Source organism: Eucyclogobius newberryi, unplaced genomic scaffold (genome assembly GCF_026437365.1).
Source record: "Eucyclogobius newberryi isolate DKJ021-1_F unplaced genomic scaffold, fEucNew1.0.hap1 SCAF_17, whole genome shotgun sequence".
NCBI lineage: Eukaryota > Metazoa > Chordata > Actinopteri > Gobiiformes > Gobiidae > Eucyclogobius > Eucyclogobius newberryi.
This window is the reverse complement of record NW_027315801.1, coordinates 8,925,682-8,945,399: the sequence shown is the minus strand read 5'-3', so window position 1 is coordinate 8,945,399 and position 19,718 is coordinate 8,925,682. Positions and strand designations below refer to the sequence as shown.

Genomic DNA, 19,718 nt, shown 5'->3' with positions numbered 1-19,718 from the left:
CAGTAAGTCAGACCTGTTCCCAGTGCATGTTGGACTCCGCCAGGGCTGCCCTGTGTCACCGGTTCTGTTCATAATTTTTATGGACAGAATTTCTAGGCGCAGTCAGGGGTCGGAGGGGGTCCGGTTTGGGGACCACAGGATCTCATCTCTGCTGTTTGCAGACGATGTTGTCCTGATGGCTCCATCAAACCCGGACCTGCAACATGCACTGGGACGGTTTGCAGCCGAGTGTGAAGCGGCTGGGATGAGAATCAGCACCTCCAAATCCGAGGCCATGGTTCTCGACCGGAAAAAGGTGGCTTGCCCTCTCCAGGTGGGTGGGGTGTCCTTGCCCCAAGTGGAGGAGTTCAAGTATCTCGGGGTCTTGTTCACGAGTGAGGGAAGGATGGAGCGTGAGATCGACAGGCGGATCGGTGCAGCGGCTGCAGTGATGCAGTCGCTGCATCGGACCGTTGTGGTAAAGAGGGAGCTGAGCCGAAAGGCAAAGCTCTCTATTTACCGGTCGGTCTACGTTCCTACCCTCACCTATGGTCATGAGCTTTGGGTAGTGACCGAAAGAACAAGATCGCGGATACAAGCGGTCGAAATGAGTTTCCTCCGCCGGGTGGCTGGGCGCTCCCTTAGAGATAAGGTGAGGAGCTCGGCCACACGGGGGGAGCTCGGAGTAGAGCCGCTGCTCCTCCACGTCGAGAGGAGCCAGCTGAGGTGGCTCGGGCATCTGTTCCGGATGCCTCCTGGGCGCCTCCCTCGGGAGGTGTTTCAGGCATGTCCCACCGGGAAGAGGCCCCGGGGAAGACCCAGGACACGCTGGAGAGACTATGTCTCTCGGCTGGCCTGGGAACGCCTCGGGATCCCCCCGGAGGAGTTAGAGGAAGTGTCTGGGGAGAAGGAAGTCTGGGAGTCCCTGCTCAGACTGCTGCCCCCGCGACCCGGCCCCGGATAAAGCGGCAGAAGATGGATGGATGGATGGATTTGAATTTCCAATATTAAGGCTGTATGTTACTTTTTGCCCTAAATGTTTTCACTTACTATTGCCATCCACGCTCCTTTGGTCTCAGCATTGTCCAAATATAGAAACTTCAGGTTCCAAACAGTGAACAAAGACATAATCAAGTTATGTCCATGAGTGCAAAGTTATGAAGAAAGGTTTACTGGAACATAACACAACAATACATTTTAAGTTTAGTAAATGTAAGTAGGCCTAAAACAAGAATAAACATTTCCAGATAATTTGGAACAATTTCAATCATTCAAGGCCATTATAGTCAAAGATATCCAGAATTATGACCAGGTTGTCAGTGGTTTGAATGTGGCCTATATTTCAGACTGTGAGCTTCCTTTTCCCTCCATAACCTCTTTGATATCTACAAGGTGGTTCTGTGCAATGTGTATGCATGTGATAAGTGTTCTTCTCTTTGCTGAGTGGTCCCTTCTGACACGCTCCAGTTTTTGACCAGGTCTGGGCAAAGGGTCTGGTGTTTAGCAATTCCACTGGAGCTTTTGTGAGCCTATTCTTTAAGCTAAAACGTGCTCCTGGAGTGGCTGCATACGGGGGACACAAACAGGTGATTGTGGAGGGTTGACTGATACAAGCCTATAAACTCACTCATTTACAGGTAAGGAGTATGCAATCGGATTGTCATGTTATTCCTCTCCTTGTGTCTTTTATTGCTCAAAAACTCTCCACAGAGCTGACCTGTAACTTGGCTCATTATCTGCTTTTCTCCATAGAGATATGTTTAAAACCACACTAGAAAATTCTGCACAAAGCAATATAGACTTGTCAAAAGTATCAAAAATCACAAAGCAATACTAAAAATATATACTCTCAATTAAGGAAGTATCTCTACTAACATAAATAGAAAAAATATATATTATTTTGTGTTCAAAATTATAATCGTTCATTGAAAAACAAAAAAACAAACATTTAAAATGATTAATTCACCCTTAAATCAGTATTGAATATTATTGAGTCTATTCCTTAACATCAAATTTGAGTTTGACATTTTAGTATTGTGAAAACACTAAAGCAACATCATCTCCATGGAGACAAGCAGGTGGCTAACAACCAGAAGGGCAAATTGAAGTGTCTCTGTACGTTCTAAAGTCTATTACATGTTACATTTATTTCCAGTGCTCGGGTGTCGGTTCAATTGACCACTGGCATATATTTATTATTTCCAGTGATTCAGTCAGTGTGGCCCAGACTTGTGTCTGAGCTACACTCGCCCGAGAATTCAGAGCAAATACATTAATGAATAACTAATCTTTGCAGATGCATGAATCTACATATCAATGTAATCAGAGGGTGTTGTGTGCGTGGCTATTTCCAGTAGATTGGCTGAGAGGTTTTCAAGTATGCAAAGCCTCTCTCTGCATTTATGCAAATAGCCTTTTTCTTCCAATATAAATATGAACTCAGCTCAAAATGAACTTGTTTTCTGGTTCACCTTTAGGAGCGCAGGCAGTTTTTTCCCTTCTGTACAAACACCACCAGCCCGTTGTGCGCCACAGCAATGCAAGATGACAATATAGAGGTGCAAACCGAAGCATACAAATGGAGGTAACAATTCTCTTTATTAAACAGAAATATAGTGTAGCATACAGCAGCATACACTTTTCCAACACATACTTTCTGAGATCCTTATTATAATGAAGAGATATAGAACTGAAATGGGGCTGTACAGTTGATTACAACCAAAAATGCAGTTTGAATTGAACTGTTGCAATTATCAAAAAGCAAAAAAATAGAATTATATAGTAATATAATGGCTTCTGTCCAGCAATCAATAAAACAAAACAAAAAATGCTAATGAAAAGCGTGTTCTGGTATTCTTGTTTGTTTCACATATTTCAGCCTAGTCTCAAATGAGTTTTAGCTTAACTGAACATAAATTGCAACTCTGACAATAATAATACATATCAGATTTGGCATTTGTTTTGGTTTGTTTTTTCCTCAAAACTGTGCCGCCCTAGAGGCCGAGAATTTGTAGGTGAGAATATATTTACAGAGGGAACTGCTTTAGATAATCACAACACTGTCCCTGGCTACATTCTGGTCGCTTTAGCGCCTCTTGTCTTTGGTCACGGTTTGTAACAAGTGCCAGAGGCTTATGAGAGAGTCATTGTAGATTACAGCTTGGGTCAAACAGTGAATGCAAATTAAGCCGAAGAGCAGACCAAGTGAATTACTGAAAATAAAATCATTTAGATGCAGAATACGTCTGCAAAAGATTCAACCATGCATATCTTGAAATAGTATGTAAGGCAATGAATTCTTTAACAATTTCAAGAAATTACTTTTAGATTATGTAAAGGGGTTTCTGTGGCTCTGGGTGAAATTACCTAATGAAAAGCATCATCTTAAACAAGATATTAGGGCTGGGGTATTTGCACAAAAATATACTTCACAATATACTGTGTTAATCTTGATTTACGGATTAAACTAGCATTCATAAGCATACAGGCTAACATACAGGCTAACATAAATAGGCTAGCATAAAAAGTATTGCATAAAAAGTCTAGTTCGACATATAAACCAGAATCAAGCACAAAACTAATAATAATGCACACCTTAATCTAAATCATCTAAAATCACTCTAAAATCGTCTTTAATGTCTACTCTATACTTTTATATACTATTGTAAAAATCTGATTTAGCTGTGATTTGAATCAATAAACAAATTGACAGATTTATCATAGTCGAAATATAGAAAATTATAATAAAAAATTTGCAAAACACATTAAAATAATATTACATTGTCTAACCCACACTCTTTGCCAGTAAAAGCAGCATAAAAGAATAAACACATTTGACTTCTCTGGGCTTTTTGTGTAAACTCTCCATGTGCTTGATTCTACAGGATGTGATGGTGCACGATTACACCGTTCAGTGTAAAGACAGGACGAGGCATCAGCTGCAGGCAACGCTTCACAAAGACCTGCATCCTAAATAACTTCTGTCAGATTACGCTGCACACACTTAGCAGCTCGCTCCTCAGGACGTTGGCTCAGTCTACATTGTTTATTACAAAACGCTGAACGACAGGAAAGTGGGAAGGTGAGAAGCAGACGAGGGCGGAAGTTTAAAGGGGTATTTCACGATGAAATCATGATATTATACAAGGGTATAAAGTGATATTGCTGCCCATTTGTGGTTAATTTTGGTGTCAATTCACATTTTTTTACAGGCACATTTTAGCACATTCCAGATTCTGTGTTAAAACATCATCTGATCTTTGTTAATGAGTTAATAAATAAAAGCTATACATTCAAGATATACATTTTTGGTCAACTTTGCCCATGACTAGCACATACTACTTATTGTCAACCGGGCCATTTCACCAGGAAGCCTGAGGGCCAACGAAAATGGGTCTGACGGGTCATAGTTTGGAAACCCCTGATCTAAAGCCTGGTCCAAGCTAGTAAGGAACAGATAATAATCATCAAAGAAGAACACGAGCAAACAGGAATATTAGACACTAAGCAGCAGTAGCAGACACACATATCATGAAGTTGCTCAATCACCTCAAGATGCACAAACGTCTGAAAGAAGAGAGCCGCAACTAAATCAACTTGAGTTGTCAATTCACCTTAACAAATGTCTTTCCTCAATACAAAGAGTAGTATATTTTCTCTTCTCTTGTTACCGTTGTGTGGTGGGACAAGGCAATTAACTCCTACAGACTTTAGATTTAGGAGCCAAAGCTTATTATGTCTTTTTTTAACAGTTTTATTGGCAGAAACATCTATTTGTCAAAGTAGTATTAAACATTCAAACGCTGATACTTCTAATGTGAGCTTTTTACATCCATCCAAACACCATATCAGCACTTGATTCACTCCAGCGGTACTTTGAGGAGTAATGTCATTTCTGTAAATGCAATAGTAACATAAAAGCATTACAAAGTTATCTTAGTAGATGTAGTTTAGGATTTCGTGCACACGGATATGTTGATGTGAGTATTTATGACACATTGTTATATGCAAATGTGACCAAGTGACCTCTGCACGTGGCGTGGATGAATTATCCTCACCGTATGACATTTTCAGTCATGTAGTTATGCCCTTGACTGCACTTTATGCCTATGCAGATGCAAACTCAAAAACAATTCAAAACGCATCCTAAATTCATAAATACCACCAGAAAAATTGAGTTATACAGTTGCAAAGTTGCAGAGTACTACTGTGTCTCCTAACATGCACTTAACTCACTCCTTCAGACTCAAAGAAAACACAACTTTTAGGGAGGATTTGTCATTTGGAAACAAGTTCATTCATTCCCTGACTGTCTGGCTCTTACACAACCAACACAGGCGATGATTAAGGGGCCGGGAACCTCGCGGACATGCTCATTCTTGGGGAAGTGGTGAATCATTGCCTTGATGTTTTGCGTGCTTTCTTTTCAGATGTGTCAGCGCGGTTTTGAGAGGGTGCTCGGTGATGGGTGAGACGTACCTGGCCTTCTCCGCAGCGTCCTGATGTGTTCGGGCCCCTCTGCAGGCGCTGCCCCTCCCCTGACCTGCTCAGTGACAGGTAAAACATCAGCGCTTCAGCCTCCAGAACATAACAACTACAGAAGCATGGTCTGAGAGAGGCATTGGAGGAGCAAGTGTTCTATTTCTGTCTCTTTATGAGGCCAGTTTTAGTTGTTTAAATTATAGATGATACAATCGATATATTCTAATTTTGCATATCTCCAAATTGTTTTGCTATGTTTCTCACCTCTATATGTATGATATGGAAGTAGTCAGTGACCAAAGTCTTGTCCGCCCTTCTCCAATGTTGTCATCTCCTCTTAGAAACATGCCCTCGAGTACCAAACATTCACATATCTATCCTCCATCAACAGTGCAAAGGTGATTTGTGAGAGCTGAATCCTCCTCCAGTGAAAAGCCTTTAAAGGATTAGGGGTGTGTTTGTCATTGTCCTCTTGAGACCAACCAAATAGATTTATTTTGGTTTAGTCACATTCCCAGACTGAAATCAAGCAGCAAATTAAAATTGATGTTCTATAAATGAAGGCCCTGAAGTGAACTTACAAGACTCTAGTGGTCTGACATTGTGCTGGAGCCAGGTTCCTGTGCTCTGTCAAACACATCCTCTGGCAGGGCCTAATGTGGTGTGTGACACGTCGCAGCCGATCACTCTGCCTTACAGATGACCAGCTGCTTACGTATGCCGCGTGCACCACTGGACCCAGAGCAGACACTGTCAGGTGTGATAACGGTTTGAGCACCAAACCCCGCTCTGAAGCTTTGCCCTCTCCCACAGTCCTGCGCTCTGTGATGGCGCAGCCACACAACCAGTGAGCAGAGTCTGAGTTTCTGGTTCATCTGCACACACTCCACACACTCCCCTGAGCCGAGCCCTGATAACCCCGGCTCTGCCTCTCCATCTCATCTGGTGGGATGGCTGTGATGAAGCCTGATCTACTCATCTGCTTGACTTAGATTGTTTAGGACAAAGACGTATACAGTCATTTCTATTTGTAATCAGCTTGATTTATTTAAATCAATAGGTTTACAGCCAATCCTGTTAGTAAACGTGTGGTTTGGACAACATTTTAACTTTGCAAGAAGAAAATGTGACTATTTTTTGTGTTACATAGAGTGAAAAGGCTATTTTGTATTGATGGCAAAATAAAATGTAATTGTCTTCTGGAAAAACGTTTTAAGAGTGAATACATTGAGTCGAAGTCATTACATGTTCTTTTGCTCTAGAACCTGCCTGATGACTGAGGGCTACACAAACTCTACTCTGTATTGGTTATGTTCAGGAAATTAAAATGTAAGCAAAAATCAAGATGGATCAACATGAGGGGATCATAATGTGACTCCTGCTTATGTGTTGAATCTCTAAACTGTACTGACAGGATGAGGAATCTTTATTTTCGGGCTAAACATTCTGATGTTTATGCCCTTTGACACAAAAATCACCTGCACATTGTAGGTGAGTGTTCTTGTAGCATTCTCACACTCATTATTTCAATGTGGCCAGGCCTGTGGACGACCCCTGCTGCTCTGACAGCACCGACGCTCTGCTCGCTCTCCACGTGTGTCACTACAGAAATACCTTTGACTTCTAACAGAAAAATATACTTTTTTTTTTGTTTCATTTGTTTCTTCAGACAAATAGTAGTGCTTGTATTTGTGTGTTTTTGAACTGAGTAGTCTGGCTCTTGGAAACACTGTCCTTTGATGACCTGATATCATTTCACACATTATGATGCAGAAGTGAGTGGGCTTACGTATTTCCTCCATCTAATTTAAGTATTTAGAGAATGGAGGATTTCTTATGAATTAATTAATTAATTGTCATCTACAACTAGATAAATTGATATTAATGTTAAACTATAAATGTTTTTGACGCAAAGTAAAATTTCAGTTGCATGGGCACCAGTCATAATACTACTTTGCATAGTACTTGGCAAAACTGGTGACTAAATCAAGACCCATGTAAACGTCGCTGTACTACCAAATACATCTCCTGTTTTGCTCTATGCTTTTCAACATAAAGACCGGCGCTGAAATAGATAACGATGTCAGCCCTCAGTAAACGCACGGCTGATGAAACCATTTTGACGGCAGAAAGGGAACAAAAATCTTCAAGGAGCAATTTTTCTGTGCCGGATTGTTTGCTTTGATCTGCAGTGCTGTAAAAGGAGGGCATTATGTAACGTCTTGAGCACACACATGGCAGACTGTGTGACTGCCAAACACACGGGGGGAGCAGCGCGTGGTGGTGGTGGTGGTGGTGGTGAAGGGGCGATGTGGCAAAGGAGAGAGCAGGCGAGAGGCGCACATCAGGAATGAGCAGCAGACACGATGGCAGTTTCAGGGCAATCTAATCAAAATTGCGCTTTGAATAGTCGCGATTGGCAAATAACCACGGCTGCAATGATTTAGGTGAATGTAATGTCCTCAGCAGAAAATAAAATAGCCTTAATTGGGTCTTATTGTTCATGAAACCGGTGCCTGTAATAACTGTATGAGTGAAGACTGTAGCTCAGACCCAGACACTAATATCGAAAGGAGATATTTATTTGAACAAGAAAAGAAAATCACATAAAAAGGACAAACTCGAACATTGATGTATGGTTTTAGAATGGTCTTCATCTATATCAGAAGTACAATAAGACCTCATGGTAACATAAAGAATGTACAGGACATCGTGTTGAAAATTACATTCTATTGTACAAAAATATATTGTTATCGTCATCGCAGTATTGATGTTGGTATTGAGCCTTTTCTATAGTATTGAAATCGAGTTTCAAACGTTAACTCAATCAGTAATCAAAGCTTGGTTATGTGGTCTGTACACAACAGTCCAAATCATTCCATGTGCTGAGAGAGGTTTTATGACTCAACATCAAAATGACACAGAAAATGTTGTGTTTCTGTTTAAAAATCAACAAATGTACTCCATCAGGACGATCTAAGCGGCTTTACTTTAGCTTCATCTTGGTAAAATTAAGATAAAGCTTGCTTCATAAAAAAAAAAAAAGCATTCAGCCCTAATAAGACACAGGCCATGTTTTCCTCATTAATGCAGCTTGACCAATGAGCTCGTATTTGTAACGTAGGACCCAACAGTTTTAACAAGCCCTTAATGAGATACAAAGGGCCTTAGTAATGGTTAAAACATCCAGCTGGCCCAAAACCTTCTGTCCAAATGAATCCTTTTCTACATGTTGCTAGATATTAAAATAATTATTACAATGGCAAACATATTATCTAACAACTGTATGACCTAATTGGATCCTATTCATTATCTTGTAGAGAAAAGACATGGCATTGAGCAGCAGATGGTCTTTAAAATCAATCATTTACAAATAAGTCATTAATATGTAACAATGTGAAAGGAAAGCCAAAGGTTTCCATCAAAAATCACACTGCCATCACAGTGTGATATTTTACTTGAGGGCAAATTTGGTTAAATTCTGGGTCAGACATGGAGCTATAGAGGCACTAGAGAAATATGGTCCATGCAATATGTCATCTCAAAGCCTTTCTGTTTCAATTAATTAAAGACTTTAATGGCTTTGTGTTTGGATTTTTTATAATAAATACATTTGTATATACGGCACTTATTGCATTTGTATAGTATACTTATTGCTTATTGAATTATGTTAGAATGACCTTGAATTTATTGTTGATTTTACATTCTTTATAGTATTATATCAAGCTCATTTCTTGTATCAAAATGTATTTAGAATTTGTTTTGTGATAACACTACCAGGAATTGAGGTAATTGGCGATATTCTTTTAATATTGTTTTATATTTCTTTTTTCTTTCTTTTTTTAAGATGTTGTTGCCTGTATTAGACAGGTGAAATGGGGAATGTGAGCGAGGGGAAGACATACAGTAAACGATCAGAGTTGGGATTCAAACTTACAACAATTATATTGTCTGTATTTGTGTATCATACGCAATCATACGAGAAGTGGGCAATCGTCTGCAAGATAACATTGTTGATATTGTTGTTTTGAAAGGATATCAAGTACATATATTAAATAGATTAATAAAAGACACTTGCAGGGTAATATTTACATTATGTACATTGTGTACTGGTTCATTCAACAGTTGGATTGCAGCAAATATGATTTGATTAGTTATTATTTGTATTGTACATTGAGATATGTTCAACTTTTTTTTTAACCAAATGATGGTTGAAATATGACTGAAGGCTTTTGACAATTTTTATTTAATAATGTCACTGTCTTTTGACATGTGTTTTAGAGTCTTTACAGTCTGTATAATCCAGCTAATGATGATCAAAACACAATGACAATTGTTTTAATATTCAACCAGTCATGGTAATATTTATAGTCCTATTTTACAGCCCACTCATTTCTGTGCAATACTTGGAGCTCAACTCAAACATTACGTACGGTTCAGCATATTTCAGATTGATAGCAAAAACATAATCTGATTATTGCAACCCGGACGATCCCCCCAAAATATCTCATTAATCATTCTCCTCAGTTCCCCCCTTCGTACATACTGTGCCATGTCAATGCACAGGGCCATATCACAAAAACCTATCATAACCAAAGGAAGGAGAGAGTGAATATAGACAAACGATTGTCTGTGGTGTGATGATGCTGAGGTGGCCTGACAGTCTGTTTCTGCACATGGGAAGACTGTGATCCAGAGTGACCGCGTTTCCTTCCCTTCCCTCCACAAAGGTTATGCCATTGCCAGCAGTCCAAATGACACAATGAATGAGCCATGATTGCTTGAGCTGGAGAGCGGCTCATCAGGCATTCTTTGGAGAGAAACGCAAGAATCATGTAACTCGAATGTCAAGATTATTCGATTAATTGATACAGTCCAACATCATAAGGACTGAAAATAACTGTGACCATTTTAGAAATAATATTTTGTCATTTCAATTCAGTGTAGACTATGTCACATTAACCTATTGTTCAGAAGGTGTGATTTCATGAAGCTGGGACGAACTTGACCGGCGTTAATGGATTAGACACTGGAAATAGGCTGTGTTAACGTCAATTTGAGAAGAAGCCTTTTGTAGCTCTTTGTAACTCTATGGGATATGTACTGTTTTTGAAAGAAATGCCCAAATATTGCTCCTTGTTATTATTTGTTATGTATTCAAGTCACAAATGTTGCCCTATTAATCTGAAATTAACTGACTAGAATCACTTTGAGGTTGAATAATGGTATCACTTTTCAACCCTTGTGCTACCATCAAAGATACAGCGCATGTTAAAAACACTTCTCTCATGTTTTAAACAACAAAAACAAACATAAAAAAACGTTTAAAAAAACACTTTCATGTTGTGGAGGGGGCTCTACTACAGATGCCTGTGAGTCGTCCAGATGATAGCATGAGGGCTATAGCTATTGTGAAAAATACTAAAGTTTTTTTATTTATGCTCATGAAAAGCAAATTCCACTGCATAATTCTGACCTGTTCTCCAGCTCAGTTTTAAACTGTAGAGATTTTCAAATATTGTGAGCTCCCCTGAACCCAAACTATGAAAGAAAATGTTGATGCTTGGTCATCATGTTAATAATCGTGAATAACCGTAAAATCTGATATGATATTGCATCATCCCTCTATTTAACATACTTAGTCAACTATGTCTGGCCAATGTTGTGCTTCCTGTGATTCTTATTTGTTGTCGGTGACCTAACGTGAGGCTACAGATGTTTTTTTTGTCCCAAAATGACATGCTTGGTAATCGGGTGTGTTGTGCTGTCAACTCTGGGTGCATGATCTTGCCAGCATGACTCAAGTCTGCCCGTGAGCAGCGTCCTGTGCCTGCGCATCTACTCCACTTGTATGATCTATTTTAGATTCTTTTGCCCAAGGATGTGTGTGCATCCTCACAGCGGAGCCACACAAATAAGAGAAAAGAAAAAAACAAACTAGGGGGCGACTGGGTGGAGGGGGGGGGTAATGTTCAAATAATCTACGGACAATCATGCAAATTCCCCAGACATTGTGCACTGGGGGACGAAAGACGCTCAGCCCTTATTCAGGCAAAACAAATGTGGATTTACGCATTTACTGAGACTACTATCCGTCTAATACGCAGGAAATATACGAGCCAATGTGTGACTCTACTTTTTCACTTGGCCAGTAGTAAGATTAGGCCTCTTGGATGTAACATTTCCATTGGTCCAGTTTATTCACAAGGACAATAACAAACAAGGCTGTTGAGCTAAACGAATAACCACAATTTAAATGGTCGCTATTAGTAAATCATGAGGCTGCACTATCTTTACTATCTACACTGCCTGTCCAGAAAAGTCTCCACAGATATTGGGTCGCACACGCTCTAATATTGTGCATGGTCGACCTTCAGCTTTGATTACAGCACACATCGCCGTGGCATAGTTTCTGTAAATTCAGGGGTTTGGATCTGTAGATTGGTTTCTGCTTCTCCTTAGATGTTTTCTCTGCTTGATGCCAATGATTTGACCTTTCGCAAACACACTGATATCTTTTCCATGACCACGGGATTTGTCTTTCCATAAATCCAAGTGGTGACTTTGTTTTGGACAGGCAGCATTGTAGCCTGCTCACAACAAAATAGCCTGTCTTCATGGGGTCTTATCAGGCCCCAGCAGGAACTGGCCAGCGCTATTGAAATTGTGTGGTTTCTTATTTTTGTTATAATATAACAAAAATAAGAAACCACACAATTTCAATAATTTCCTTGGTCCGAGATTGCAAATTGTAAAACATTCCCAGAGTGATTTTTACCCATTTTAAATTGGCAAAGTGATCAGGACCAGCCAAAAAACTTGCCATATTAATATTAAGTTAACTAACCACAATCATGTGTTTGGAGTTGAATAATGGCACCAGTTTTTAAAGCAATTGTTTTATTATGAAAAAATATATATGAATTTCAGTTTTTTATTCACATTGAACATTGACATTGAACTTTAAAGCGATCGGGACCAGTGAAAATCCCCTTTCATCTTTGTGCCTTTATTGCAACTTGCGGCTTTTATTCTGTTTAAAAGGTGTTGACGTCCTGGTTTAGTCCTGGTCCACTGTTTTCAGACCTAGAAACATGTTCAGAACGGCATGAGTTTCTTAGTATTCCTAGTATTAATTTTGCAGTTTTTATTTCACGTGCTAATGCTCCTGGACATCACAAACCTTATCTATGATTCAGCTCTAGAAGACAGTGTTGGGCATATGTGTGCCTTGACCGTGTCTGAAGCTGCAGCTCTCTCTGTAACACAGCAACAACAGGAGGCAGCAGCAGAGAGAGCGGTCCGCCATCTCCAGCGCAGATGTCATGCTCCTTGTGGCCTTCGCACACTGAAAGGGGCAAGTCAAATTTGGCGTGAAGGGGGGGGGAGAGAGCCTGAGCTGGAGATGAGGATCCCTTTGCTCTAATCCCACCAGTGCGGAGCTCTTTGGAAGGCATGGAGCAGCAGAACAGGGCATTGCTGCTTGTAAACGGGGGGTCTAATCTTGCATAGGCAGTAGTGCTGGAGGGGCTTCAAGCTGCTGCATTAGAATGAGAGCAAGAAACCTTCACATGCTCACATAATATCCAAAAGGGTTTTATTTGAGATATGTTTAACTTATATGAACGAGTGCTTGTGCGTGTGTGTTTGCAAATTCAAGAGAATATAAAAAAATAAACAAGTGGCCTACATCCCATTCAATGTGTGCTGAGGAGCCATGTGAGGTGAAGCACATCAACGCCACAGTAAATCTGTTTTGTAAATATTTAATTATGCAGTTATAATTGATAATGGCTAATTATGCAAAAAAAGAACAGCAGCAGATCAACCTGATGATGTGTCTTTGTTTGATCTCCAGGGACAGAGAATTTTAGACTAGACAGAGTAAAGGACAATACTGCCATCTGTTGGACACTTAAGGGCATTGGACACTTTTCCACTGGAGCCAAGGCCCGACCATTGTCACACACACACACACACACACACACACAACCTTATATACGCTACATATATACATGTCTAGATAAGATTTTTCAAAGAAATCTAAAGATTTATATTTTAAGCGTATAATTACTCTACAATTCATAAAAACATCAAACTCTGATTAGTTGCGAAATTGTATCTTTATTTAAAAGAAAATTATAGAAAGTATAAAACAGTGGCATTTTCTTCCAGAGAATTAACAATTGTTTCCTTTTCTAAATGATATGAAACATATTTGTCCGAACAGTCTCTGACATCCAGGTAGTCTAAAAATAAAGCATTTAAATAAAAATGGTCTATTACCCATTACTTCTACCACTCTACTTGTGTCAAACAAGCAGATGAAGATATTCCCTCAACTAAAGGTACAAGAAAGCTAAACTCTACTGTCCAGGCATCTCTCCGAAAGATGTGTTCCTGCACTTTATCTACTGGTAGAAATTAATCACATAGTAAAAGTAAATACAAAAACATGGTTAGAAAATAATCCATGATACATGAGTACACTATTCTTAACAAAACTAAGTAATGATAATCATTCCGCTCGGCGCAATGATAGTCTCACAAGGGTAAATAAAATAGAAGCATTGTATTACAATTTCAGACCGGTACAGTAAAATACAAATGTACTTCACTCACAAGACATCTGGAGTTAAAATACTATATCTCAATCAGTGTTGACCTATGGGTGACACTAAATAAACACATGTCCAAATGATTTTATGCAAGTCTTTGTAATGTAAAACTGTAATGCTGATGTAGTGCTTGAAGTAGGAAATATTTTGCATAAAAGATGAGGCCCAAAAAGTGGTGGACAGTGGAATGTTTCACAAATGTAACTAGAACCTAAAGGAAACTGCCAACAGAAGAGCTGGATGCAGTTATATTTCCTCACCACATTTGGCCAAGTAAATATGTGGCTACTTCCTGTTCAGAATAAATAAAGCATGTCTGCTACAAAGGTTACTGTTGCTCAGTCATGTATTAAGCCCTGGTGTCCAGCTCCATAGAGTCCAACACATGCAGTCCCACTCTCTGCACTCAGACAACCTGGCCAGAGGCTGTGAATGGTAGATGGATGCTAATACACCCACATATAGTCATGAAAACCAGATACAAAAAATATATTGATTACAACTGTTCCAGCAGCGAGTATTTCTACATTGTTACAGATAAAAATAAATTCTGAGTTAATATACTGAATAGAATAATGGCTGTAATAGACACCAGCTATTTGAAACAAGTTCCATTGTTTTAGTCATCTACTGGTGTCTGTTTTAGTTGATGAAGAACTGCCTCAATATGTTACAGATTTTAAGTTAATATGGGATACGTCCAGTTATTTTGTTTTTCAGAAGACTTGATTGCAAAATCACACTTGCCATCCTGCCATCTAAGAGCTCTGAAATACAATGTAGCACATCAGAACTGGCAGGTTTTTCAAGTAACTTTGTATAAAAATAACTGAAATAAAAAATGGTGGATGGAAACGTTTAGGTCAATCTATGGCTTTTTTCTGAAGATTCAAAATGCTGAACATTTCTTTGGCTATTAAGGCATGTTAGGTCGGTCTTCAAAGGAACACCTCAAAAGTTTAATGTTAACATTAACGTACTGTAACTATACCTATTAAACACTGCCATGTTTCATGAGTTAGCTGGGGCCCAAGAAGCAGTATACTGTATGTGAGCACCTTTATATTGTTCTTATGTTGATAAAATATGTGCTTGGCAAAAACCAAGCGCGTGATCTGCACTCACAGTATTCACTTTAAAGTGAGAGAAAGATTAGACCTCAGGTTCATGGGTCTGCCTCTGGGGCACGAGGGCCACCACCCTTCGCCTTGATCTGGAGCCAAGTTGCACCGAGCGCCTTGGCGAAGTGGTCGTCCACTGACCCTGTGATGGACACGGAGTTGGATTCTGGCTCTGTGTAGTTTTTCCCGAGGCTTCGGCGGAAGTGCTCCTCAATCACAGGATCACACTCAGTCTGAGCTGAAACAACACAAGCAAAATATGGATTTATATAATCTAGTGGATTCAGCCCAATCTTTTTTGGTTACAACCAGAATAGTTGGAAATCTATTTTTCTGTTTTATATATATTTTTACTATGGACAACCAAATCAATCATTTATTCATTAATTTAAAAGCAAAACATAAAAATAAATAAAAGTATAATTTTGAATCTGTGTGTATTTAACTCACCATCTGCCTTTTTCTGGTCAGACTCTTGGCTTGAAGAGCCATTCATGTGGCAATGAGATAGATTACAGTTGCGGTTGCTTGCAGGAGCACAGATGATTACTGAGGGCCGATTCTGCAAATGTGAATGTTGTCAGTCATTGCTTTGAAATTGCCATAAGGCCCACACATAGAGGACATACCTGCTTTCGCTGTGCACTGCCTGCAGTTAGCGGCCTGTCCTTGCCTCCAGTAGCAGGGTTGACTGTGCTTTTGGTCAGAGCCAGAGGCTGATCCACAGTGAAGCCCGGGATGGAAGCAAACAGGTGGTTTCCATGGAGACTGTTAGAGGCAGAAAGGTGGTCCACAGGAATGGGGTTGTAGCTCCAGTGCTCGTTATGATTGTTCCCAGAAGGTCTGACCCTGAAGGAGACAAAAAAGAACAAACAAATTTCGTCAAACATAAGTGTATTATGTGCTCATGATAAAGTATACTCACATTTGGGAAGCAAAAAGTCTCATTTTGCCCATATGGTCATCGTCAGAGTTCATTTGATCTCCATATTTCCGTTTACTGGGGCAGTGTGAGGGAGGTCCAGTGATACCGGCCACTGAAGTGGACAAGGAGGCTGCCCTGGGCTCATCTGAAAGGATAATAATACACTTAAATCTGTAACAACTGCTGTGGCACAAATATAATTTGAATTTGATTAAAAGTGGTGGATTCAACCACAGCATTCAACATGTAATTAGTACATGATTATTACAATGACATTTTATTTTTAATAAAGTATATATCAAGCAATATGTACATGAAACTGACACGGTATTCTTGTAATCCCATAATTGTCACCTTCAAAGTAGAGTCTGCCGAGGTTGTTGTTCATCTTGTCCAGAAGCTGAGAGTTCAACAGGTCCATCATCGAGACGAGCATCACACGGGCAGACTAAGGGCTAACATGGAGGTTAGCGATGTGTCTGTCGAAGCAAATCACGAACTTTAGTTTGATAAAGCAAATGTACAAGTTACAGGCAATGGTGGTAAAATAGGATCAATGTTCAAGGCTGCTGGCCTGCGCTAGTTGGAGTTAGCTTGAAATGTAAAAAGTAAAAGCGTGGCTATTTTGCTTAAATTAAACAAATTATGATGAAAATGAAAGTTGTCTTGCTTATTACCGCGTCACAAACGAATTAGTCGACTTTCATCACTAATACCTGCGGTGTAACAACGCAGCTAGTCAAACAAACTGCGCTTTAGCAAACTTTAGCTAACGTTACTTTGTCGTTTGCTCAATTTGTACCCCAAGCTAACCCGCATTTACATAAAAAAAAGTAATTACAGTTTAACTTAAAGTAGTCAAGAGTTAGACTTACAGTTAGGGCAAGACGAGCGGGTGGAGATCAGGTAATAAATAATAGTGTTAACAAGCGTTAACAGGGCCACTAAACCGTGTAGAAGACTTTAGCTCGTCGACAAATCTAGCCTCCATACACAATAACATTAGCAGCGTTAGCATTAGCGTCGGAGCTGACCGCGGCGCTGCCTGCGTAAACCCTGCGCAAAAACCTGCGCAAAGCCTGCCCCACTCCAGCGCAGACACAGGCCCAAACCATCTGACTCTAATGAGCTCCATGGTGCAGTTTGCAACATATGGCAAATATTTCTGTCAAGACAATCATTAATGTGAACCGTTTCATTTTGTATCATTATTATTATTTATTTATGTATTTAATTATTTTTCAATAGCCTAAATTGTAAATGATACTGGAACGAGTTGTTAGCTGAAATGATGTGGCACACTTGCAAGGCTGAATGTGACGCTTGTATTAGATTCCTAGCAGACTGGAGCTTGTGCTGCCAGCTGGTGGCACTAGAGACCTATAACAGACTCAGAATCAGAATCTGAAAAGGTGCATTGCCATTGCCAATGAACTAAATTCACAAACACAGGAACTTGCTTTGGTGATTTGGTGCAATATACAACAAGGAGCAATAATAAAACAACATATATGGAATCAAAAAAGGGCATGCATTAAAGGAAAAATAATTGAAATTTACTAAAGGATAAAAATAGGCTTACTATGTCCACAAAATGTACAGTTAAATTTACAGATGTAGTGCAGAAAGTGAAAAGTGCAGTGAGTGATTGATTAAATTACAGTTAAAGTGGCAGGTGTTTAGAAGTGTTCATGAGTACAACAGCAGAGCAGCCTCCTGCTTGAGAGGAGCGGCTCAAATAGTCCATGTCCAGGGTGAGAAGGGTCGGCTGTGACCCAATCGGCACATCCCAGAGCCCTGGAGACTTACAGGTCCTGCAGAGATGGAAGTCTGCAGCCAATGACCTTCTCAGTGTTGTATGGAAACTTGATCATTTTTATGGAGTCGTGGCTGGAGGTGCAGCAGTTTGTGTACAGGGAGAAGAGCAGGGGAGAAAATACACACCCCTGTGGAGGTCCTGTGCTGATAGTCCCAATCTCTGAGACATTCTTTCCCTGCTGCATACACTGCCTCAGATCCGTCAGGAAGTCAGGGATCCACCTGCAGGTGGAGCTGGGAGAGCTTGTCCTGGAGCAGAGCAGGAAGGATGGTGTTGAATGCTGAGCTGAAGTTCACAAACAGGATCCTGGCGTAGATTCCCAGGGAGTCGAAGGTTGATGGCATCGCCTACAGACCTGTTGGCTCTGTAGGCGAACTGCAGGGGGTCCATCAGGGAGAAGGATTAGACTTGCGGTGGGGCAAGACCAGACGTTTAAATGACTTCATGACTACAGCCCCACAGGCCTGTAGTCAGTAAGTCCAGTGACCCGGGGCTTCTTGGGGACAGAAACAAGGATGGACAACTTGAAGCAGGCTGGGACATGCCATGACTCAAGGGATAAGTTAAAAATGTCCGTGATGATGGGGGTCAGTTCTCCTGCACAGTGTTTTAAGATTCCGTAAGACACCGTCTGTCCAGCTGCTTTTCGTTGGATTTGGTTGGATTTCCGAAAAATCCTGCTCACATCCTGTCTCTAGAGTAGACGCTGTTGAGTTGCTCTGCCAGTTTTTGGTCGTCTGCAGCATGGGGGGCTCTGGGCTTGTAGTTGGTCAGAAGCTGGAGCCCACTCTGAGAACTGCTGCTTCAGACACGTATTGTACTGTGATCTATCTCTCGAAACCGCCCTGCTAAATCCATACATTGCATCTTTGTAGCGCTCTCTGTCACCTGCCCTGTCCGCTGCCTCCTTCACCTGCCTTAACTGCCTCAGTTTTTGGAGTGAACCAGGGTTTGTCATTATTGAAAGTGCCAGTTATTTTCATATAGGTCCATATCAATGCAATTAATGGGGCTTAGTTTGTTTAAGTACTTCTGGGTTTTTGCTACCCTACGTGGTCTATTTACTTTGATCTAAAAATAATTAAAATAATAATTATCCAGGGTGCAATCTCTCTCTTTCTCTTCCTATCTCCTATCTCTCTGTCTTTCTTTCTCTCTCTTATTTTCTCCCAGACATTTTTTCTTGTTCAGGTTTCAGGGAACAAGCCTCCAAAATGACTCCTGTCCCTTCACAAATTAATCACATGTTAATTAATTTGAGTGACACCAGAGGTCTGGCTTGAGCAGTGTAGGCCTCAGTGGAGCATTGAAGTTTAAGATCACAGAAAATAACAGAAAAATCATCTTACTTTATATTAGCCCAAATTATTATTATTATTTATTATAATATAGAAGCGAAATTCTTGAAAGAAAAGTAATTATATTTTAACCCAAAGAGAGGTAAAAACAAACAAATGCATGCACTCTCCTCTTATTATTTATTTATTTATGTATTATTATTTTTATGCTTTTTATAATTTAATATTTATTTATATATATTTTTAACAAACGTCTATATTTTAAAATAACGTGCAACACAGGGCAGGGTTGTTTTGTGTTGACTAAACATTTTAATCTATTAGACCTACCCTCCTGTGGTTAATATAATACAAAATACTACTTTGTCACGCCTGTATTTTGCCTTGAAACATATTTGGTGAAAAGAGAATTGGAAGAGTAATTTGCAAAAACAAATAAGTGCTATTATAAAAAGTTGGTGGCTTGCAATTTATTCT

General features: G+C 39.9%; 1 protein-coding gene across 1 annotated transcript in view; it reads right to left on the bottom strand.

The window, feature by feature from the left end:
* Nucleotides 1-13,564: 13,564 nt before the first annotated feature.
* vgll4a (vestigial-like family member 4a) overlaps nt 13,565-19,718 on the bottom strand; it is a 97,657-nt gene continuing 91,503 nt past the window's right edge. Inside the window, exons 2-7 of the mRNA XM_072448944.1 lie at nt 17,000-17,082; nt 16,479-16,603; nt 16,125-16,269; nt 15,829-16,048; nt 15,650-15,761; nt 13,565-15,437 (exon numbers count right to left, since the gene is read on the bottom strand). Of these exons, the coding sequence (XP_072305045.1) occupies nt 15,244-15,437; nt 15,650-15,761; nt 15,829-16,048; nt 16,125-16,269; nt 16,479-16,560 (753 nt within the window). The 5' untranslated portion in view covers nt 16,561-16,603; nt 17,000-17,082 and the 3' untranslated portion in view covers nt 13,565-15,243. The remainder of the gene's footprint in view (nt 15,438-15,649; nt 15,762-15,828; nt 16,049-16,124; nt 16,270-16,478; nt 16,604-16,999; nt 17,083-19,718) is intronic.